Source organism: Mytilus californianus, unplaced genomic scaffold (assembly GCF_021869535.1).
Source record: "Mytilus californianus isolate M0D057914Y unplaced genomic scaffold, xbMytCali1.0.p SCAF_4, whole genome shotgun sequence".
Taxonomy (NCBI): Eukaryota; Metazoa; Mollusca; class Bivalvia; order Mytilida; family Mytilidae; genus Mytilus; species Mytilus californianus.
This window is the reverse complement of record NW_026262690.1, coordinates 47,606,827-47,632,307: the sequence shown is the minus strand read 5'-3', so window position 1 is coordinate 47,632,307 and position 25,481 is coordinate 47,606,827. Positions and strand designations below refer to the sequence as shown.

At 32.5% G+C, this 25,481-nt stretch overlaps 2 protein-coding genes across 6 annotated transcripts in view; both read right to left on the bottom strand.

Moving 5' to 3' along the window:
- Positions 1-9,519, bottom strand: part of LOC127738139 (uncharacterized) — a 28,152-nt gene extending 18,633 nt beyond the window's left edge. The window contains exons 1-5 of one of the 4 annotated variants that reach the window (XM_052249270.1): positions 9,266-9,519; positions 5,144-5,252; positions 2,877-2,996; positions 1,882-1,938; positions 1,370-1,450 (exon numbers count right to left, since the gene is read on the bottom strand). In XM_052249270.1, coding sequence (XP_052105230.1) covers positions 1,370-1,450; positions 1,882-1,938; positions 2,877-2,996; positions 5,144-5,225 — 340 coding nt within the window. In that variant the 5' untranslated portion in view covers positions 5,226-5,252; positions 9,266-9,519. The remainder of the gene's footprint in view (positions 1-1,369; positions 1,451-1,881; positions 1,939-2,876; positions 2,997-5,143; positions 5,253-9,265) is intronic. The other 3 variants (XM_052249272.1, XM_052249271.1, XM_052249273.1) reach the window with 3 other exon arrangements.
- Positions 9,520-12,503: 2,984 nt separating this feature from the next.
- LOC127738158 (calmodulin-like) lies at positions 12,504-21,368 on the bottom strand. 2 transcript variants are annotated; one of them, XM_052249301.1, is made up of 5 exons: positions 21,274-21,368; positions 20,962-20,992; positions 14,021-14,164; positions 13,421-13,663; positions 12,504-12,719 (listed from the first exon to the last, which is right to left on the bottom strand). In XM_052249301.1, the coding sequence occupies exons 1-5, from the start codon at positions 21,274-21,276 to the stop codon at positions 12,691-12,693; spliced, it is 450 nt and encodes a 149-aa protein (XP_052105261.1). In that variant the 5' UTR covers positions 21,277-21,368; the 3' UTR covers positions 12,504-12,690. The 2 variants fall into 2 exon arrangements, with proteins under 2 accessions (XP_052105261.1, XP_052105260.1); XM_052249300.1 differs by lacking the exon at positions 21,274-21,368 and adding an exon at positions 21,178-21,234.
- Positions 21,369-25,481: the final 4,113 nt, after the last annotated feature.

Here is a 25,481-nt window from a genome sequence, read left to right as displayed (position 1 = left end):
CAGGTGTGTCGATCTACCTGTACAAGTGATTAGCACTCTTTAGCCGGATATACCTCATGGCTTTAAAACTGTAATCAGGAGGACCATCTGGATTATAATACAATAAGGGTTATGCAATCACATGCAATTGATTTTAATTGCTTACAAAAATGGCGACGGCTAGTGAAACAAAAACAATTTTTGACAATGGCGAAAAATAATTTAACAATGGCTGAAGATGTTGTAACGATGGCGGTGCGCCATCATAAAACAGGTCATGGAGATCCCTAGTATTCAATGAGAAAAAAATTGAATCTGTAGTTTTTTTAACCAAACCAAAAAATATTCTCATCTGACAAATTATGAGACTTAAAATTTTGCTGCATAATAAAAATAAGTGAACATGATAATTTATTATTTAATAACAAACTCATATTTAAATAAAATGTTGACACAGAGATAAGTCTTGCCTATCAGCATAAAATTCAGAAAAAGACAATCTGATGGACAGCAACATTGCTTATTAATTCAGCCACTGGACCATAATCTAGTGGGCAGGGCCTGAAAATGGTCGACCAACTGAGATGCACAGACAGTAATGTAACTTTACAGATAATATCGTTGTTTATTGTAAATAGTTCCTATCAATATAACTTAAGCAGAAAAACTTAACATTGAAAATTGCTAATTAATTCAAAGTCACTGGACTATGTCCTAGGGGACAGGGCCTAAAATAGTCATCAAACTGATATGTACTGATAGTAGTGTGACTTCATACAAAACATCAGTGATCTATCACAAGTAGATCCTATCAGATTAACTTAAGCAGAAAACTTAACATTGAAAATTGCTAATTAATTCAAAGTCACTGGACCATGTCCTAGGGGGCAGGGCCTCAAAATAGTCATCAAACTGATATGTACTGATAGTAATGCAACTTTATATTAAATATTAATGATCTATCACAACTAGTTCCTATCAAACTAACTTAAGCATAAAACTTAACAGTTGTTGACACCGTCGCCGGAGCGTCGACTGAAATACAATCCCTATGTCTGGCTTTCCTCAACTTTTGTCGCAGGCGAGGCAAAAATGATACTACAAAACATAAAAGCTTTAATGTCATGATAACCTTATGAAATCTATTGACCCTCTACTGATGCATAAGGGTCACCACAGTGTAAACCAATCACAATTAATTTACCCGAGGTCGGATAAAAGCATTTTACAGATGTTATTAATCTTATAACTGATGTTACCATTCTTATTCTTGTTTATTCCTGCATAATGAGTTCTAAGTATAATATGCACTAAATAAGTCAATACTTTTTCTGGTTTTATTGTATTGTTAGCTTGTGGTCTCTTACTCAACATTTATTAATATTCTTACCTTTACAATTTGTAAAAGCAGAACTTGCTTTTCTTGGAGATAAACTGTTTCTGTTAGATCTTGAACCACTTGAACTTTCATCTGAAATTCATTTACATATTCAGTAATAGTAGTATGCAATAATAAAATAGTCTGTTTTGATAAGTAAAATATCTGCTATACATATCTTTACATATCCAAATTCTAATGAAAATTACTGTAACTTTTATGATAGAAAGTTACATTTAACTCACAAAATTCTAAACAGACCATGCATCCATGTTATCACAAAAGAGTCTGTAAAATTTGAAATTACATGATAAATATCAACTCATACATGAAACCAGTGGCCTATAAAATTATAAATCACCGACAAATAATTTCTAACTACATTTAATTTAAATGAAATATTCATATTCATTGACTTGTTATTATTTTTATTTAATGAATATATTTTTTATGTACCTTGTCAATAATCCTTCGACAACAATAAAATCATTATTGGTAAAATCATTAAAATAAACCTTAAATACCTTCAATGGAGTTGTCTCCCTTTTCAGTCACAATTGGACTATCTCCAGTTTTTCTCCCTGAAGCAATTAAATTCACAAAATTTATTATAATTCAGAGAAACAAAACATAAATTTAATCATGATATTCGTAATTATAATTTGCTGTAAGACACATCAAAATTTCCACTCAGATTAAATTTGGTGTCTATGCCTGGCCTATGATATTAGAATGATGCTCCTGTTTACCGCTTTCATTAATATATTCCAATTCAATTATTAGATTCCTAAATAACAGTGTTCTTCCTAGGGTACATTTTTATGTATTTCATTCATCTTTTTCAATTTAGCAAGAAAATTTAATAACTTGTTTTATTTCATGTGTACATTTTGTGTTGTCAACATAACCATAACATTTGTAGGTCGTGGAGCAAGAGCCAAATTACTGTCTAGGGAGAGATCATGTGCATTTATATATCCATATTTTTAGGTTCTTAGGTCTTATTATATGATAGTGCTCATGTTGTAGGAGGACTATATTCTTAGCATGTTACAAATGTAAACATGGTCAAGAAAAGATGGATATTAGATTTCTTCTGTGGTTCTTCCAGTTTGGAAGATGCAAGGACACCTGAAAAACTTTCTGATTGTTCCCAATAACTTTAGCTTCCAGCATTATTTGAGAAAAAATCTTACCATCAAGTTTTACAGAGGTATCAATCTAGAAACTTCTTTCGATTTTGGAAAAGCTGCTAGTATTGATCTAAACAAACACACATTGTAATATTTTCCCCAAAATGAAAATAAAAAAATATATGCAGCTAATTTATGTCGCATTTTGGTAATTGGTTCCATCCTATTTAGTGCTGAAAAAATTCATCCATAAAACACAGAATTTTGAACCACAAAAATGAAGGCTTGAATAACTTTACTGTTTTTGCAATTTCAGGGGCCAAATAATGGCTCTTATCATACTTCCTCCTTTATATTCATCTTAAGAATATTCACTCAATACATACAAGATAAATTTGGAATAAATTTTCCCAGGATACTTTTAAAAGAAGAACTGCTGGGTGATTGGTTAGTAGATGTATCCTGTAGACTGGTGTTCTCTTCAGTAATGTCAATCTCTCCATCATCTGAAAGAAGAACTACATACAAACAAAATTTCAAAACAAAACAAAGTTAAAAACTTAATATTACAACAAAGTATTGCCAATATTAGTGAGTACTTTCTATAAAAGTCATATCTACCCTAATTGATGATCAAAGTGGAGTTAACAAGAAAACAGTTAAGTATCAAAGGTTCCAATTACAATGTTTTAAATTAGAACTTGGTAACATGGTAAAAAACACACATATGGTTGTTACAATTTAACTTTTTTGCTATTTGTGCGAGTCATTATAAATATACAAGTGCTTAGTATATATCATATACAATAATTTAATATACATGTATATTACAATGAATTATTGAAGAAATGATTCCTTCATGCCATGATCTATGATCAATTTAACAATGGTAGGTATTATATTCAGTCAATATCCTCATATTCAGTGTAGTGTTTGGGAGATGTAAAATGTTTATAAATATATGGCCTACTTAAGTTATAATTAGCACATAGCATGATATGAAAGAATAATTTCAATTCAAATAGTAAAGTTCAACTTGAACTTTTTTTGATCAAGCAAATACATTTTGTATATGAATACGAATACGAATACTTTATTAAATATAATTAAAGGGCCTGTTTCCAAGCATATACATCTATATATATAGTATTAATATACAGTAATTTTAAGGTATATGTGAGGAGTTAAATATTCATATAACTAGTTTTTTTCTGCAATATGTTTATATGTGTAGCCTTGTCAGTGGTTATTAATGTCCAAATAGGAATTTGGTGTTAAAGTCAGGTTCACAAAATTGTCTATTAATGATGAACAGTCATTTGAAGCTTGTCATATGCAATATGTTGTGAACTCTTGAGAAGACTGCATTAGTGACCTCTAAATATCTAGTTTTAGCTTTTTGTCTCAAAGGCATAATCCAACTCTTTATTCCTACAACCAAAACATAACCAAGGCTGTACATTGGAAAATAATTCTATATATATAAAATTAACCTAACAGGGAGTTCAGGATTCTCACTGGTATATATATATTTTGAGATTAAGTGCCAGCTGATTCTGATCGAGTCCATAGGACAGTAATTTAAAAACATGTTTGTAGTCCTAATCTGACGGTGGTCTAATTTGGCTAATTTCACATGCTCCAATGAAAGGATCTTTTTTAACACTGGATTAGTTAGGTTAATATACATGTAGTATATATTTATATATACAAATATACATGTAGTATATATATTTATATATACAAACAACAGAATCTTTGTACTCCTCCCAATTCAAACACATACAGTATGGGTTTTTCTCATTGTGATGGCCATACAATGATTTGTAATTGTTTAAACCCTTGCCCTTAGGTGTTTACATGATAAACAGCTCATACCATATAGCTTATATATATATATAGTAATATTACAAATTTACTCTAGTGCAACTGTTGAAAAATACTTTTAATTTTATAAATTTCATAGTTTTGTCTTAATGAAATATACTCCCAATGCAAACAATGGAATTGTACAAGTAATGGAGTTTTGTATTAATTATATATATTGCAATGAATTTGTTTTTAACTTATTTCAAGATTCACTTAGTTTTCAAATTTTCTCCATCTGCCAAATGCATCAACTACAAACTTATCCTATTACTAACCTACAGTTGTTTACATTTTCCATTGTTTTTATATAGATAACATAATTATAAATTTAAATATAATTAATTATCTACCTTTGACTTATTTATTGCTGGTAAACATGTGCTTTAAATGAAAACTAATGTTGATTTCCTCGCATTTTATCTTGTTAGCATTAGCCAATCACTTGCATCATTTATTTTCATTTCTCTTGGATTTTACCTTTTCTGCAAGCAATGTATGAAAACGTAACTCAATTTCCTGTAAAATATTGACAAGTAGCACCTTTTCATAGTCTTTTCAACAGCCAAAGGATAGTATTGATGATAGGACAACCTGCATAACCTGGAGGCGTCATGGGTTTCTGATATGAAGAGTCCAGGACACATGTAAGTATGCTCCTTATTGAGAATCCTAGGAGTTCTAGCTTAAATATACAGTGTCAAATATACATGTGCTGTAAAGATGAACCATTTTTAAATACAAAAAGTCAGAGATAATGTTAGAGAAAAGTGTTAATTGTACAAACCTTCAGTTACTGCTTCATCAGATAGTCTACTTCTCTTTTCTGCTGGTTCATCTGATTCTGTTGGATTCTTTCTTTTAAACATCTTTAGTTATCATTCATTGTTCTAAAACTGAAAAATAAATAGATCCTCTGAAAAATCAGATTGTTTATATTTCATTATAAAGTCATGCTAGTAAAACATACTTACATGTACATTTTGTACCTTGCCAAATGTGTAATTGACAATATAAACAAATCACTAGAAATTTGATTTGTCAGATGTAGTGTAATCTATGTCAAATTTATTCACAACATATTGTCTAGACAAAAAGAAATTTAGAGCAACATGTAGCTAGATGGTGTGGATGCTTCTGCTTCATTTAAGAGCAAGCCATTTTTGAGATATTAATTACTAAATCAGTTGCATGTAATGAATGAGGGTACTACTGAACAGAGTCTGTAGAAGTCTGTTCAAGTCTGGAGGCCTAATAGTGGTTTATTAGTGCTAATAACAATAAAATATAGTTTATAATGTGTTATTTTATTACTGGTAATATGAATCTTTTTAAATCAATGAATAACTGCAAAAGTGGTTTTAATACATATATTCACTAAACTTCGGACTTCCTGATCACTGGAAATGGTGACCCTGGACATAGACTACATGTATGTAAGAGTCTTGAGGGAAAATATGTTTTTTTTTAACATATAATATGCTTCATACAAGATTTTTTAAGAAAATTGGTTCTATATTTTAGACAAATATTTAGTTAATCCTACTTGCGCATTATGAACCTGGTCGACAACATATGTTTATGTATATGTGTTACACCTCAATATTAATTAAAAAGACAACATCGAGTTCATATACAATATTTATATATTGCAAACATGTAACCAACTTTTCACATCGAGCAACAACCTTAAAACTGACCAGTATATACATTAAATGTGTCTTTATCTTTGAATGATAAACATGTTAAATAATCATAAAATTTAAGTGTTCTACAGAGGCGACTTTATGGCCATAGATAAAGAGCACTAATTAATTGCGACAGTTCTATAGAGTTCATTCAGATGCTAAGAAAATATTTAAGATAACAGGTGTCACAGTCAAATTTCTTGTAATGTCTAATACACAAATAATACAAAAATTAGCCTTTTAACAATATGTAGGACTCTAAAGTGCGATGGTACCCTAAAGTGCGACTGTCAAGCTAAAGTGCGATGGTCTATGCTAAAATGCGATGGTGGCAAATGCTAAAGTGTGATGGTGGCAAACGCTAAAGTGCGATGGTTGTTTGTTTTTTTAAGTGCGATTATGTGACACGCTAAAGTGTGATGGTAAAAGTGCGATTGTATTGCCCACTTGAGTGCGATGGTATAACACGCTAAAGTGCAATGGTATAGCTCGCTAAAGTGTGATGGTGTAACGGAAATGGTGTTCAGCAATGGTTTTTGTTTTTTGCTGTGTTTCTGTTAGTTTTTCGTTTTATTGTTTTGTTTACAAATCAAGCCGTTGTCTTTCTCTTTTGAATTGTTTTACACTGGTCATTGTGTGGCCCTATATAACTTCCTATGTGGCATCGGCCAAAACTCCACGTTGAAGGCTGTACGGTTATTAGTTGCAAACATCAACTACATTTGGTGTTGGGTGGATAGTTGTCTCATTTCTTTCTTCTTTTTCGTTGTCTAATAAAAATCCTGGACAAATATTCTGGTTTTCTGGCATGTCCATTTTTGTCTGTACAAATGGCTTGTAATGTCAGAATGCTGTTTACATTGCTTAATGTTGCCAACTTTCATGAACAAATATACTTTCGCGGAAAAACACACTTTAGGGTATTGAGGCATCAGACTCTAGCGTGTTCTATTGAACAGCACACACCATCACATTTTAGCGTACCAAACCATTGCACTTTAGCGTAGACCATTGTACTTTAGCGTGACCATCGCGTTTTAGCACCCCATCGTACTTTAAGAGTCCTACATATATAAACAAAGTCGGTACAGTGCTTTCAACCAACATCACTGACATGTATAAAACTGGTGCCACAGTACAGGAATTATGGGACAAGTTCAAGAAAGACCTTTATACAAACCTGGACAAACATATACCATCAAAACTCATCCACTCAAAAACCAGCCTACATTTTGTACTTTGGATAAATCACAAAATCAGGAAAATGTTTAGGAAGAAAACAAGAATATAACAGCAGGCAAAGAAAACAAAGAACTGGACAAACTATAGACATTTTCAAAAAGAATGTAATAGGCAAATCAGGAAAGATGAATGGGGATACAAAATACCACCATCCTAGAAGGGCTAGAAAACAACAACTCAAAACTCATCTGGAAGTATGTAAAATCAAGAAAACAATTTAATATAGGAATATCACCCATTAAAAGCAACGACCATCTAATTAACGACAGCAAAGGGAACGCAGAACTACTGATAAAGCAATTCAGCTCAGTATTTACAAGAGATAATGACAAAACACTACCTAAAACATCAAAGCACATAAAGAATACAATACCGCTTTTAGATATAAGATCAGAAGGAGTTCAAAAGCTGCTCAAAAACTAAATACATCAAAGGCATCAGGCCCAGATGGAATACCAAACCGAATATTAAAAGAATGCTCATAACAACTAGCACCTGGACTTGCATTAATATTTAAAAAATCCATAAATACCGGTACACTACATGTACCAAGAGACTGGCTAAATGCAAATATTTCAAGTGTCTTCAAAAAGGGAGACAAACACACAACAGAAAACTACAGACCAGTATCACTAACATCTGTACCGTGCAAGTTACTAGAACATATTATCTGTAGACATATGCTTAAACATCTAGAGAAGCACAGGGTACTTACATCACTTAACCATGGATTCAGGTCGGGCTATTTCTGTGAAACCCAACTGCTAGTCACACTATGTGACTTCATGAAATCTTTAGACACAGGAAAACAAACCGATGTACATGTAGCTATCCTGGACTTCTCAACAGCATTCAACACTGTGCTGCATAACAAACTACTTCATAAAATGGACGAATATGGACAGATGTGAGAGGACCACTCAACAAATGGTTAGAAATGTTCCTAACCAAATGGAAATTGAAAGCTGTTGTATATGGAGAGGAATCAGAAGAAGGTTCAGTTGACCCTCGTTTTCCCCATGGAACTGTACTAGGACCTCTTCTCTTCCTCTGCCACATTAACAACCTGCCAGATGCAGTTAAATCATCGGTCAGACTTTTTGCAGATGACTGCCTTCTATACAGAACCATTAATACACAACATGCTAGCAGAGTTAGAACTGGACAATCTACAGTCAAGAAGAACAAGTCAACGGCTGGTATTTCTGTACAAAGTGGTTGAGGGTTTAGTCCCAGCTATCAATCCTAACGATTTTCTGGTTAAAAGTAAACCCAAGAGAAAAATTATACTGAAAAAATTTGATAACTTTGAAAGTCTCATACATAGTGACAAATTCAGTGCAGAACAATACGAAGGCACTAGACACTATTCCATATAATACGGATCCATTTAAGAACTTTTTCTTTGACAAGAGCATAATACATTGGAACCAACTCGAAGACAGTATTGTATGTGCAAATACAGTTGAGAGCTTCAAGGCAGCTCTCCAACACTGTCAATAGGTGTCCCTCTCTCCCGTTGGATAAAAGCCAGAATTGGTATCTTTAACTTATATATACAGATACAGAGTGAATATATGTATTGATCGAAAATCAATTTTACTGTTTATAAATGATTAAAAAAGAATCATATATTCAAAACATGAAAAAAATAACAAACTATAAACAATATTTGTTCATTATTAACACAAATAAACCTATTTCAAGCCTTCAGACTTGAAGAACAGACTCTGTTTCATACATGTACGACAGAACGAATGATGTCCCAGTTGTTCTTAATCCCTTTTGGGAATCTGAGTCTGAAGCAATTTTCTGAGAATCCCAAAACTTGGGCAAATCTGTCAAAAGGGATTAAGTTGTTCTTTGATGTTTGACAATTGACATGAAGCTGTTTCTTCAATAATATCGTTTTTGGTTTAACAAAATTATGCTTTGAGTATACAGCTGATACATTTTTGTAAGTTGACTTGTGTTCTTACTTTTTAATAAAATTTAAACTTGCTGTTTTAACATAAACTCGGTGGCAGAGCTGTGGTTTTCCATTCTGACACGCCTTGGAAGTGAAAGTGAAAGCAAAACGTAATGTCTAAGAATTATAGCCTGTATTTGATCATTAAAAATCATATGCATTGTGATTTAAATGCTAAATATTTTCTGTATGTACTATAAACTTGGACTAACACCATAAAACTGTGTTCTTTGCAAAATTAAATTTCTGTTTACAAACAAACGGAAGTGGTGTCTAAAAATCTTCGGAATCGGTGAAACTAGTGTAGTATTTTCCGGAAATAGACAGCCAACTTGTTTTCCGAAAGTAAAGATGATAGAGGGTAATATTTTATGTATATTCACGAACACGAAAGTTTCCAAGACGTCTGTATCGTGCAGCTTATATTTTTTCCCCAAAAATTGATACAATGCAACAAGAATATTTTGTTATAGTAAGCTCAGCTGAAAATCATGGTTTTACCTATATACCTTATCAGAGATATATATTACATGTCTCTGACCTTATGTTATATGAAGGTATATAGGTAATATTTTTCAGAGATGAGACTGGCATGAGCTTGATGGTCATTTTTTGCTGAACAGAGTTTTTCCAGCTATATATTTGGAAGATCAAACGGTAAATACAAGGGCTGCCATGAGAAACGTAAAGGAAGAGACAAATGGTGCTTCAGTGTAAAAGAAAAAAAACCACCACTATGATTCAAACAAAAAATCTCTGAAACTGACATCACCAAGATGCTTACTGATTTGTTTTTATAACATATTAACTATGTTTTGAGCACGTGTTTTTCAACAGACAATCGGCATTCCTATGGAACCAACTGTATTGCCCTTCTGACCGACTTGTTACGAGGCAGATGCCAGACGTCGGGAAAAATGAAAAGAAGCAGGCATTAACAATTAACTTTACGTTCCCCTACATAGATTATGACATTTCACTGATTTATTCGAAAAATGGTGACAATATTGTTCGCAACTGAAAATAAAGTATACCACTGATACAAATAAGTCTACTTCATCTAGAATTGACAACGATGATAGTTTGAGAACTTAACTTTACGACAAATAAGTTGATTTCAATTTTCTAATAGTGAATTTTCCATTCGCGTGTAGCAACATTCAAGCAGCTTCGGCGGTGCGGATAACACCCTTTTTGTTTACGGCTAATATATTGGCTCTTAGCAAGTCATTCGGCATCTTCCCTTTGTTTACAGAAGTATATAGATGTAATATATGGTGCCAGTTCTTTGTACAGGATTTAGAACAATGTTAGGTATTCTGCTTGGTTCCATAGCCTTGGATGGAATTATGTTGTTTAGGAATTCCTCAATTCCAGGTACTGTAATGGTACGTTTTGTGATTTATGTTTTGGTTCTTATTGGTACTGGTTTCGTACTTGGTTCATAACAGTCTGGTCCTGTCAATATTGTATGTAATTGAGTGTTTATGACTTCAGTTTTCTCTTTGGAGTTATTTGTGAGGATGCCGATGATACCATACTCTCTTTCTAAATTCACTTCTGCATGTCTGTTTGTATTTTGCATATATTTTTTGTATTCTGTATATTTGTTTGTGCGCTTTGCATGTTTGTGGAGTCTTCCTTTCCTCTTGACCGTCCTCTTTAGTAACTTATTCAGTCATGGTAAATGTCGCTTCCTTTTATAGTTTGGTGGTACATTTTGATTTAAAAGAGGGAGAATATACAAAAGGGATACCAACACCATAATTCGAAATAATTGATTATGACCAAAAATAATAACAGAGGAAAAACTAACAACAGTCCACAACCACAACACAGAAAACTAAAGAATGAGCAACAAGAACACCACCAAAATCCCGGGATGAACAAGGTGAATTTTCCATTCGCGTGTAGCAACATTCAAGCAGCTCCTGCCAATCGAGTACATAGCCCCCAGTTGATACTACATACCGGGGCTTGCATTTCCTATCATGAAATCATGCTGCTCACAAGGAAGTTATTAAACCAATGGTTCCAAACGGTAAAGTTGAAGTCTATCTTACGAAAGTTTTACGGACGCAATTATATTTGGTTGACATTTATTGCATATCTGTGTTACATATGACCAAGGATATGTTCCGCTTATGTTCTTACGAAAAAAAATGATCGTAAGTCATAAATATTTCAGTAGAACTTATACTATCGATTTCAGTCGTAAGATTTGTGAACATAGCCCACATTTCACTGACATATATATTTTATGCTTAATCATGGAACATATAATATACAAAAATATCCTTCAGCATCTGAAACAAAACAATATATTAACAGACCTCGATCATGGCTTCCATTCAGGATATTTCTGTATCACTCAAATACTGTTAACAATTAGGTTACACGATGACCATTCTAGTATATAATATGACTATCCTATCGTTGATTACTCGAAGACCTCACAAGAAAGTACCAGTGAAACTCACTAGTCACGGGAGAACAGGGAACATTGATATTTAACTTTCAAACTTCCTGCATATTAACATCCAAACAGTGACCATGGTGATTTTTGTGTGACACAAGGAACTGTCCTTGGACCTTTACTGTTCATCTGCCATAAAAAGATCTTACGGAATCACAGGTCGTCCGACTATTTGCAGATGACTGACTGTTATTAAGACACATTAAATCAACGAAAGACCTCCAGAAATTCCAAGATGAGTTGCAATCTTAGAGATATGTGCAAACATGTGAAACATTCATTTTAATTCCAAGAAATGTTACATAATGAAAAAAATATTAAATTACGAAAAAATGAGACATTGAGTTTAATTCCAAGAAATGCTACATCATAAACATGAAGCAGCTTATGATTTAATCTTTTTAACCAAAGGGTAGGGAAGTTGATATTTTTTGCACCCATTTGTTCGGAATAACTTTTTGAAGTGAGATGTTGGGTCTTTGTATTGCTTTATTAATTTCAACTCATAGACCGTTGCTTAGTCAATATTCCAGTGTTTGAAAGTGATATTGTTTTATGTAAAATTACACCGCAAGCCGTCTTTTTAAACAAAACAAAATTCTGATTAACATATAATGTTTTGGGTATAACACATTTCAACAGCATGGTTGGAAAAAATCCTCTCTTATAAATTGGCCATAATCGAAGATAGAATAAGAAACTACATCTCATTAAACAACATGCACATTTTTGGGTTAATCGTTTTCAAAAACACACTTGCCAAAAACCTATGCCAGTGTTTTTTACATTTTATTTTCGAATATCATTATCAATGCTAATAATATAAGTTAAATAAATACATATATAATTTTTTATAAAGACTATGATGTCTACGTTCATATCAAATCGATGACATATTATGCAACTCTCAAGTTAACATTTTATTTAACGTAGTGTGTTCCGTATTAAGATAAGTCTTCCTACTTCTCTCTCATCATCTTGATAAATTCTGAAGATATAGGAAAAGAACTATTATGTCACAAAATACAAATATAAACGAGAAAATAGTTCACTAAAATTCTGTTGTGTAGCTGTCAAAACTACTTCTTATTTATGAAATCCTACAAACTCTTCCACATGAATTTTAATACTCCGGGATAATTATATTGCTTTTTGGTATTTTGGTATGTTTTCCACTCATTATGTTTTAATATCTTCCTGTGAATGGGCTAACGTGTTTCCCTTGTTAATGGTCTGGTGTTTGTGCCTGTATTTTCTTACGAGTTGTATATTTTTAATCACTTTTGTCATACTTGCTGCGTGTATTCCTTTTGTATTAAGCATGTACAATGTTCATCTTTATTTATTCATATTGTGTAGATAATAAACGAAGTATGAAAAGCAAGGTACTACATGAAACCTCTACCGAAGCTATTATTGGATGCTGTGGCCCTTCCGTTTAACTCCAACTAAAATAGAATTAATAAAACTAAAGAATCCTTCTTCCATGAATGATTTTAATACGTGGAAATTTTACTCTTAAAATCCAACCTTTTTTTCGTACTAGTTTCCCAGATCCTCAGCCTTATAATTTTTTCCGAAGTTATATTTCTAATCTGACACTCTTCTAACAATTTTTGTTTAAAGTCAATGTCATATTCAGTACTATGAAAAACCCGTTTGACTGTACCATTAGTATTACTTGCCTACCTGCCAGATCTATGTGTCCGTCTCCATCAGAATCAGCTTCCATTATCATTTCTTCTGCCTCTTCCTTGGATAAATTTTCTCCCATTGAATTCATAGCTGCTCTGAATTCATCAGATGAAATAATGCCGTTACCATCCGAATCGTACACATTAAACACATCTTTATAATCGTCATCGGTACATTGTTGTTTCATAGCATCTGACAAAAGTTCCAAGAATTCTTCATAATCTATCCCCTCATTTCCTGAAATTAAGTTTTACATTAGCACATGGTCTATTGTTAATACTGTATACAAGTATTTATTTAACTCATTTTGGTTTTTTTCTTTTCATTTTCTTCGTTTTTTGATGGATTATGTTTGTTGTTCCTTCTATCAGTTATTTTATGGCGATTAAAAACATTGGACGAAAACTAGCATCCATTAAGAAGAAAAATGTGTAAAAATGAATGAAGAACAAATTTATTTATCCGGTAATAGCTATTGATTTAACCTCCAAAGAAAACAAAACTATTTGAAAAAATATATAATAAATTCTGAACATAAACATACACAGTCAACAACACATGCTATATATCAATAAATGAGATCACATATTATACCCCTCTGATCTATCTCTTTGATTATATCCTGTAGTTCAGCTTCAGTTGGACTCTGATTAAAGGCCCTCATGAGTAAACCAAGATCCTTTGACGATAACTTTTTATCTTTTTTCTTGTTAAAATGTTTAAATAAATTCTGTATTTCTAAAACAAATATATAGATCTTTTAAATATGCGAAAACGCTGCGCTTTTCTTTATTTTGTATCTATCAATTTCTATTGCAATTCCCATAGGCAAAATTGATATTAGCCTGTTTGTGACTGTTCTATGATTTATAGGTATTGTAACCAAAACTTTTGGTTTTTGAGAATACTTGATGAATAATATTACCTAACTATGAGCCATGTTCAAAGAATTCGATGTCAAATATTATCATGAGCAAGTGAATTAAATTGAGTATAAATTTCACATTCAAAGTCACCAACAGCGAACACATAATTTCTATATCGTGCCTGAATAATCACGATCCTTTATGAGAGAATTGAACGATATAACGGTAAAAAATAGAAAAAAATATGCGCATTTGTCCGTAGTTGTCTCAAATACACGTACTTTGTTTGATTTTCCCTTTTGACTTCATGTATAATGCATTCTGTTAACATTTTGGATATAGTTTCTAAAACTGTTCGTAAAAACCGTTCTCATGGTCGTAGAAAAAATCGCAATCAAAGAAAATTTCGGACCAATCATACCAATATTTCGGACCTAATTTCTATTTCAAAAAACAACGGCAGACATTATCTGTTAACAAAGCTCTGTTCATTACCGGTTAATAAGTTAAATAAAATTTTTGAGGATTGCAGCACAATTTCATATAGCAGTCCTAAGTATGAAATCGTTCAAATTATAATGGCATATTGTTATTCTAAACTGTTTCCCAAAATTGATCGCCCTGAAGATCATAAAAAACAGTTTATTAAAATAAAGTATGTCAATAAAGGTTTTGATTTTGTAAATATTGGCGGTATTTTTAACGACCATTCTGTTAAAGAACAAATTCCGGGATATTTTGATAATACTGAGCTCCCTCTTATTTGTTATATTTACAAGAAATCTACCCGGAAATTTGTGTTTAATTATAGCCAATTGTGTAAAGATGTTAATATCAGTGAAAATACACCTACTTCATGTAATTGCAGTAATTCAGAATACATTTATGGACCCATTTCCCATGTTATAACAGGAGATCTTAACATCGTTCAAGACCGAGAGTTAAAATCATTCCTCAGTAAAGGACCTAAATATCGTCCCCCGTCAATTATTAATTGGAATGAGTGTCGTAATATCATCCACGACTCACTCCATACTTACTGTTTGAAATGGATAAAACGGGAAAAAGCTGACAAAAAAATCTTTGGACTCTTTTTTTTAATTCAGTAATGAACATAGTTGATATACGTATTCAACATTTTAAAGAGCATTTTACTCTTAACAATAACCACAATAAACCTATTTCTCGTATCAAACATAAACTAAAAGAACTAGCCAAGGAATTTGTTTTTGTCCCGGCCGATAAAGCTGCTAATAATATTATTATTGTTTGACGTAAATTTTACATTGAGGTTCTGAAAAAAGAAATCACCAATTCACCAACATTCCAACTGACTCCATTTTCAGAAAACGACATCTGTAACAAACATAAACTTTGAGCTACCGCTTTACATGCAGAACCAAATACAATGAAAGTCCCAACTATGTTTTGGCTTCTGAAGCTACACAAAACACCTTACAAATATAGATTCATTTCGTCTTCAAGCCATTGTTCCACTACTAAATTGTCTATTCTTCTTACCAGTACACTTGGTATAATCAAAAACCTGATAATAAATTGTTCAAATAAGGCCTTCGAAAATAGTGGAATTAATTACTTTTGGAGTGTCAAGAACTCGTTGGAAGTACTTGATAAATTACATGCATATATTGGTGATTTTGAATCTGTTCAAAGTTTTGATTTTTCTACCCTATATACCACATTGCCTCACATTCTCATTAAGAAAAAATTCACACACCTAATTAAATGGGCATTTAAAAAGTCAGAATGTGAATATATATGTTCAAACTCTTTTAGGTCATTTTTTAGTAGCAATAAACAAAAAAACTATGTCAATTGGACATGCTTTGATACTATATATGCCCTTGAATTTTTACTAGATAACATTTTTGTTCGCTTTGGAGATTCCGTATATCGTCAGGTTATCGGAATTCCAATGGGAACTAACTGTGCACCACTTATTGCGGACCTTTTTTTGTATTGCTATGAGTTACAATTTATGACAAAAATCAGCAAAGACCCATCGAAACAACATCTGATACACAAATTTAATAATACTTTTAGATATTTGGATGATATTTTGGCTCTCAATAATGACGACTTCAGCGTGTATACTAAAGAAATTTATCCTGTTGAACTTACTTTAAATTAAGCTAATACTAACAATGACCACTGCCCTTTCCTCGATCTTGATATCTATATCATTAACGGAAAGCTTAATACTAAAATATATGATAAAAGAGATGATTTTTCATTTCCTATCGTCAATTATCCATTTTTAGATGGTGACGTTCCCTTGTCACCATCTTACGGTGTTTATATATCTCAACTTGTACGATTCGCTCGTGTATGTAACAATGTTTTAGATTTTAACGAGAGAATTTATGTATTACTGAAAAATTATTACACCAGGGTTTTCGATATCACAAACTAGTCAAAACATTTACTAAATTTTATCATCGGTATAAGGACATCATTCGTAAATATAGCTCAACATGCAGACTTCTTATACGTTCAGGTATTTCACATCCAATTTTTTATGGAAATATTCTTTATAAAGCACAAAAATGTCAGTATTCACCTCTGAAGCTAACAAAACCTTTAAATAGACTTATTAAGAAGGGATATAGTTACGATACTGTTGTCAGGTCATTAAAGATTGCATATTTTGGCGTTAATATTGATTCACTTATAGGGTCTTTGCATCGGCACTAAACACATTTATTTAAAAACCAGTTGTTGGCATGACACGGGTTATGTTCTTCTCATATATGTTATGATGGTATGATACTAAACCCCTAACGGGAAGGATTGTGCCTGATATTCATATGATGAAGACATAATCTTTCAATCAGTTTAATTGAAGTCTGGAGCTGGCATGTCAGTTAACTGCTAGTAGTCTGTTGTTATTTATGTATTATTGTCATTTTGTTTATTTTCTTTGGTTACATCTTCTGACATCAGACTCGGACTTCTCTTGAACTGAATTTTAATGTGCGTATTGTTATGCGTTTACTTTTCTACATTGGCTAGAGGTATAGGGGGAGGGTTGAGATCTCATAAACATGTTTAACCCCGCCGCATTTTTGCGCCTGTCCCAAGTCAGGAGCCTCTAGCCTTTGTTAGTCTTGTATTATTTTTAATTTTAGTTTCTTGTGTACAATTTGGAGTTTAGTATGGCGTTCATTATCACTGAACTAGTATATATATTTGTTTAGGGGCCAGCTGAAGGACGCCTCCGGGTGCGGGAATTTCTCGCTGCATTGAAGACCTGTTGGTGACCTTCTGCTGTTGTCTGTTCTATGGTCGGGTTGTTGTCTCTTTGACACATTCCCCATTTCCATTCTCAATTTTATTATATGGCTTAAAATAAATGAGCAGGAAAAGTCGAATTATATCTCATTAGAATAAATACATATTTGTTTGAATATTGCCTTTTGGTATAGCTAATATACGACAAATTTAGACTTGTAAATAATATCAAATCCCAAATCTGGTATGAAAATTCGTATTGCCTATTTTTGGCGCCCTTTAATACCTCGTCGATACATTCGGTCTTGCTCCTTTCGGATTTCATGCTACTCCCTCGGTTTTTGTTTATTACCTTGATTTGTCTCTTTTTAATCGATTTACGAAATATGAACATCGGTACACTACTGCTGCCTTTATTTAGAGGCCGAAAACATTATTATAAACAAGAATAAAAATATAACGAATTTTGTCATTAAAACCCATATCAACCCAAAATTCGATATGAGTACATTTTTTTTTTATTACAAGTATATATCAGCTCATATTCTGGTCCGCACTGACTATGTGTAGTTCTTTCGGACCTTGTTTTCATCCCGATACATTTATAACTGACGAGAGACAATTTAGTCGAGGTCAAAAATATCAGTGACCGTGTCAACGAAGCTGTCTTAGGACTAGGACGTGTCTACGGATGGTCTTAGGACACGTCTTAGTCCTAAGTCAGATTAAAGAAAGTCTCCTAAGATAAGATATGTCCTAAATTTAGTCCTAAAGTTAGGATATATACATTAGGATAGTCCTAAAAGTTACAATGTCCTAAGTCGAAATAAAAACAACAAATATGGCCTAAATTGAACAATAAAAATACTAATACAAATATCAAATTTTTATACTGTTATTAGAATTAAACTTATTAAACAAAATATTCTTCAATATATGTTTTTTTCTAAAGATTCAATTGTGTTACTTTATTTAAAATTTGAAGAAAAATTTGATCCATACGATACTTTCAGATATCAACAAAGAGCGTTTATAGTATTCAATAGCTTTAGTTTTTGGAAAAATAAGCATATAACGAGTACTTTGTCTGGTTGTTCTAGAACTAACCTGATGCACATATCTAAAATTGCTTTTCTATATACAAAATCATCTGAAATGGGCATTCATCGCAGATCTCTAAAAAGTATGTTTGACAATTTCATATTATTACGCTCATTTAAAATAATCCGAGCTGCCCTTTTTTTGAAATTTAAAAATTCTATCAATGTAAGCAACATTTTTTTGCACCTGACCAAATGGTACAATAATAATTAAAAAATGGGAAAACATTTGAATTTCGGTTTCAGAAAAAGTTGGACTTCTTTTCTTACTATAGCTGATTATCAAATTATCAATTTCCCATTTCTCTGCAGTAACATACCCTCTGCTCCGTCGTATGGTGTGTACATATCTCAATTGGTACGTTATGCTCGTGCATGTTCACACTATACTGACTTCATATACAGGAGTATGCTCCTTACCTAGAAACTGCCCTAACAGAGTTATGAGGAGGTTAGATTAAAAATGACACTCCGTAAATTTTATGGACACCATCACGAATTGGTTGATCTATACGATGTGTCTGTGTCTAAACTAACTAATGACATTTTTACCACGTCTTAGATTGTGGTTTAACATCTATGTCGTCTGTCTGCTAAGTACCGAACGTGACCTATTCCCGAATATGACTGTTCTACCGAGAGTGAATTTACATTGTTATACGACGTGTCTCGGTATTTTGTACATCCAACATTCATGTATTTTTTCTGATGTTTCTGTTATGGTTTCGGTTGGATAATCTGTTATGTCTTATCGTTTGTAGTCCAAAAAATTATAAAATTGCCTTTCAATACCATCGTTGTCGTATTCCCGAATATGACTGTTATACTGAATGTGAATTTGCATTGCTGTGCGGCGTGTCTCGGTGTTTTGTACATCCAACATTAATGGATTTATTTTGATGTTTCTGTTATGGTTTCGGTTGGATTATCTGTTATGTCTTATCGTTTGTAGTCCAAATAATTGTAAAATAGCTTTTCCATACCATCATTGTCATGAAAATTGTTTGGACGAATATTGTGAAAATAATTGTATAAAGTTCGAGATTGCATGTTAGTTACGTGCGCGTCACTGTTTTTTATATCCTGTGGTGTTTTTCGTTGATGGAATATGTTCGTTGTTGTTCTGTGGTTTGCATGTTGTGTCGACTATTATATTATTTGTTTGTGCGTTTCTCTGTTATGAATGTTCTTGCGTGTGTTTGTGCTGTATTTCTGTCATATAGTGTTTTAGCGATATTTTTTAACATTGTCATAAAGCGGGAGGTTTAGCATGCCATGAAACCAGGTTCAACCCACCATTTTCTTAAAATGTCCTGTACCAAGTCAGGAATATGGCAGTGTTATCAAATAGTTCGTTTCTATGTGTGTTGGCGTTTGTTTTTGTTGCACTTCGGTGTTCCTTTTGTTCCTTTGTTTTCCTCTTATAGTTGATGTGTTTCCCTCGGTTTTGGTTTGTAACCCGGATTTGTTTTCTCTCAATCGATTTGTGACTTTTGAACACCGGTATACTACTGTTGCCTTTATTATTCAATACGTGTAATGAAATCGAGTGGACAACACTAGTTTATATAACTTAAATTGCAGCACGATAATAGCCTCTAACAAAGTTTTGTCAGCTAAGTTTTTGTTTGAAATTTATTTATCATTTTTAATAATACATAATAATGTATCTATTGGTATTACGTTAAAACTTCATTTTGCGTGAATTTTTTTTCATAAAAGATGCGACATCGCGCCCTTTACATATACACTGAAATTCATTAAAATGTATTTCATTTAATTCTCTTCATATCTTTATTAATAGAATAAAAGTGATAGGATGGTCCTAGGACCATCGTAGTTAGGACTGTCCTAAGATAGCTTTGTTTTACATCCCAAGACATGTCTCAGACACGCCTTAATACCATCCTAAATAATGTCCTAAGACATATCTTAGGACATATTTTAGGATACTGTCATTGACATGGTACCTGGGCTAATACAAAAAATAGCATGTTATAATCTATCCATATTAAATGTCAGTTTTACAAATTTTGTCCACCAGACTGAATTGTATCATTTGACCTTCATCGGTTCAGGGGGGGTATAAAGGACAAATGAAATGATGTTAACGTATGTATCGAATTCATATGGGACCAACTAAACATTTGAGTATGATAAAACATATTTATTATAATCAAACACTCACAACACCATGCTCAAGTTTGATTTTTACGTTACAATATTTAAACACTGTTTATTTTCTCAAAGCAGATTTGTTTAATTATATTGTGATTTTTTTTATCTTTTGTTGTATTGAAAATGTGTTAATACCAACCTTCCAACTGGTCTTCTGTAAAATCAGACGCCTGTTTGAAAAATAATATACATTACTATCGTGATTTATAATAACAATACTAAATATAAATATTAGCAGATTCCAGAGTATTGAAAAATGAGACATTAAAACCAAAAAACAAATATAGATATTGAGAAGAACTAATATATTCCTGACTTGTTAAATAAAATCGCACGCAAAAAAAATAAAACTTACCATTCTGTTATATCTTTATTCTTAAATGTTTTGAAACTCGACACCAACATTGACCTAATTACAATAATAATTTAGTGAAAAGAAGAATTCACCTACCATTCAAGGTTTTTAAAAGATTTTTAATTATTTTCTTAGTCCTCCATGTTATTGTAATACAGTTTACTATACCCCTATCACAATGTTTATTTGTTTGAGGAACAGTCATCGAATAAAAATTTCTATATATATTTTGTTATTTGATTTCTTTTATAATTCGGCTTTTGTTATTATATTGAAAAACAATAGACAGATACTTATTTAAAAGGATTATAGACAAGGAGTCATTCACTTACGTTTCTTTTTGTTTAAGATATTTCATCGACAATAAAATACCTTTTTATTTTTGTGAAGTCGTTTATCTTATAATGTGTTATAGTTAACTAGTCAAACATATTGAATTTACGCAAAGTAACATGGATAGGAGAAAATTAATCTTCCGAATTACTTAGCCGTATTTCGCACAACTTTTCGGAATTTATGGGGATTAATGCTCTTTAACTTCGTATTTGATTTGGCCTTACTATTGTTTTGATCTGAGCACCACCGAAGAGTCTTATGTCGAAAACACTCACGTCTGGTTGACGTAACTATAAGCTTGGTATCTTTGATGGGTATCTTTGATGAGTTTTTACAACCACTGGGTCGATGCAACTGCTGGTGAAAGTTCCATATCTGAAAGTATCACCAGTCCAGTAGTCGGTACTTTTGTGTTGACATGCAATATCATTGATATGTTCATTTTCTGTAAATTTACTGTTTACAGAATGTTGAATTATTCGAACCACTAAGGTTTTTTCTACATCTAGAACATAGATTGCCTAAGTCGTGTATTGGCACAAATTTTCGGATTTTTTTTTCAGTTTTTAATACTCTTTGACTTCGTATTTGATTTGGTTTTAACGTGAACTGTTTTGATTCGAGCGCCACTGATGAGTCTTATGTAGTCGAAACGCGCCTCTGGCATACCAATTCACAAGCCTGGTATCTTTTTATGACTTTTTACAATAGATTATATCAGTATGATGTTAATCTGAGCATGAAGTATTTCAAAATATATACCACTTTATGATATAATTCGAAAAGTGGAAAAGGTGAACAAATTAATCATGATATATATATTTGACTTGGTATAGATGATGTGATAATGCATTTTGCCTGCAGACAAAAGTGTCGTCAGTCATTAAAGACGCTCATTCATCCTATTCTAAAATTCTAAAATTAAATTATGTAAACAGAAGAGATCTGATAAATAATCTCTTGATTCTTATTTGAATAAAAATATGAATATTGTGGATACTCGAATATCGCATTTTGAAAATAGTTTAAGAAAGTCATAAAATGGTTTCCCATTCCAAACTAAAAGACAAATGAAAGAATTGGTCCTGATTTGTTTCATAAAACAGAATGGCCAACGTAATTACAAGTATCTTGTCTTAGGAAGTGATAAATCGTACTTTGTAAAAAAGATCACTTTGATTCAAACAAAAAATTCCCTGAAACATACATTATCTAAATGCTTGATTTCTTGATTGACAACATATTTGTTTCGTCTGGGGGACGTGTATTTCAACAAACAATCGATATTCCCATGAACAAACTGTGCTCATCTTCTTGTCGACTTGATCCTTATTCATTTGAGACTGGCTTCATACAGGAGCTTTTTAGGAAAAAAGAAAAGAAGCTAGCATTATCCTTTAACTTCAAGTTTCGCTATATAGATGATTTCCTCTCAATAAATAGTTCAAAGTTTGGGGACTATGTTGAACGCATCTATCCCATCGATCTTGAAATAAAGGATACAAGAGACACAGTTATGGCCTCATTTCGTAACTTACATCTAGAAATTGACAATGAGGGTTGGTTGAGGACAAAACTTTACAACAAAAGAATTCCCAATTGTGAACTTTAAAATTATTTTATATCAACGTTCCAGTAGCACCTGCATATGGAGTATACATCTGCCAGTTGATACGATTTTTCGGAGATTGCATTTCCTATCAAAACTTCCTTGAATTGGGATTGCTGCTTACAAGGAAGATTTTGAACCAAGAGTTTCGAGTGGTGAAGTTGTAATCATCCATTAGAAAATTTTACGGACGCCATAAGGAGTTGGTTGACCTTTTCGGAATATCTGTTTCATAGATAGCGACAATTCTGTCCTCTTTTTCTCCGAATGTGACCTAACGAACAGATTTATCACCGTTTTTTTTACACGAACAACACGATGAATGCCACATGTTAAGCAGGATATGCTTATCCTTCCAGAGCATCCGAGATCATTCCCGGTTTTTGGTGGGGTTCGTGTTGCCCAGTCTTTAGTTTTCAATGTTGTGTTTTGTATGCTCTGGTTTGTCTTTTGATCATTTTTCTTTTTTTGCCATGGCATTATCCGATTCAGTTTGTTTTCGACTAATGTATTATCCTATTGATATATTTTGCCTCTTTTTTTTACCGTTACCTTTATGAAATTGTTATGTTAAATAATCAAGAATACTCTAAATATAATGCCGAAATCTACCCAAGGGAGATTACGTTGAAAACAACTAATATAAACAGCAATAACTGTCTTTCCGAGATTTAAATATTTCAATTTCACACGGTTAGCTCTACACCAAAATGTACGATTTTTCGTACTCATACCTTACTTTTCCTTTTTTTCGAAGGTGATCCATGTAAATTTACTGATCCTTTGAATAGAATTATTCTTCAAGGATATCAGTTTAACACCCTAGTAAGATCTGTCAATTTTGTTTTTATCGGTACGAACATTTGATTCTGATAAATTCAAACTTCCTGTCGATACAATGTACCTTTATTTTGGCATTGCACAAGGTCATGTTTTCCCAAACTTTATATGACGTCTTACACTAAATCCGTTGAATGTGTACAGATTAATACTTTAGTCTAGGTAACATGATTTATTTATTAGTTGTTATTAGCTTTGGATTTGCTTTCAGTAACTGTGACTCTTAGATCGGTACTTTAGATCTATTGTCTTTATGTAAGATTGTGCTTCGTGTCACTCTGATGACTCAACACATTTCCAATTGGTGTTTTCGCTTAATTCTTATATTGTACTGTTGAACCACTGTATCGGGACATATGAGCACTCGCATACATGTTTAACCGTGCCACATTCTTCATGTGATTTTTCCATGCCAAAAGTCTGTAAATCAATTCGAATGACATGGATTAAAGCAACTATAAAACACCTTACGGCCTTCAACAATGAGCAAAACCCATACCGTATAGTCAGCTATAAAAAGCCCCCGACTTGTCAAATGTGAAACAATTCAAACGAGAAAAAAACCAACGGTCTGATTTATGACGAAACAATAAACGAACAAGCATGACACATAATGGGGCTGGATTAAAAATATTAGAATTTTGTCCTAATTGGCACAATGGTTTCTTATCAAACTTTAAGACAGGTCTTTGGGAATCTCATATCTGGTAGTATTCCCATTTATGGATGTAATACCCCTAATCGGGCTTTCAAGTACAGCGATATGAATTTAAATTCATAATTATAGCCGTCATGGAATTTATATTTTTTTATTGCAGCATTTTCTCCCTTTAAGACCACAGTTCATATAAATACTGAATAAAGTTCAGGCCTCCTAAAATATATTTCAGTCATGGTGTCTTATGGAGAATTTGTTTTTCATCATCATGTGCATCTTGACAACCAATATCCTGAAATCCATTATTGTTATTTACTGTAAAAATAGAGGCGGGAGATACCAAAGGGACAATCAAAATTCATAAGCCGAAGAGAAACTTACAAAAGTATGGCAAAAAAGGAAAAACGATGAAAAGTAAAAATCAGCCTATAAAACATTTAGCAATACACAGACAACCAAAGACGGAGCAATGTAAGTTATTACCTGATTATGGTTATAATACAAATAAAGAAGGGTAAAACCCATATATATGATTTTCTGTTATTCAGTGGTTGTCGTTTGTTGCTGTATATCATATTTGTTTTTCGTTCATTATTTTGTACATAAAGTAGTCCGTTTTTTTTTCTCGTTTGAATTGTTTTACATTTGTCATTTGGGGGCCTTTTATAGCTGACTTTGCGGTATGGGTTTTGCTCACTGTTGAAGACCGTACGATGACCGATAGCTGTTAACTTCTATGTCATTTGGTCTCTGGTAGAGAGTATTCTCATTGGCAATTATAACACATCTTCTTCTTTTTATGTGAGCATTAAATGATGATAAAAGATCACAAATTCATAGTTAAAAAAAAGAAAAACAAGA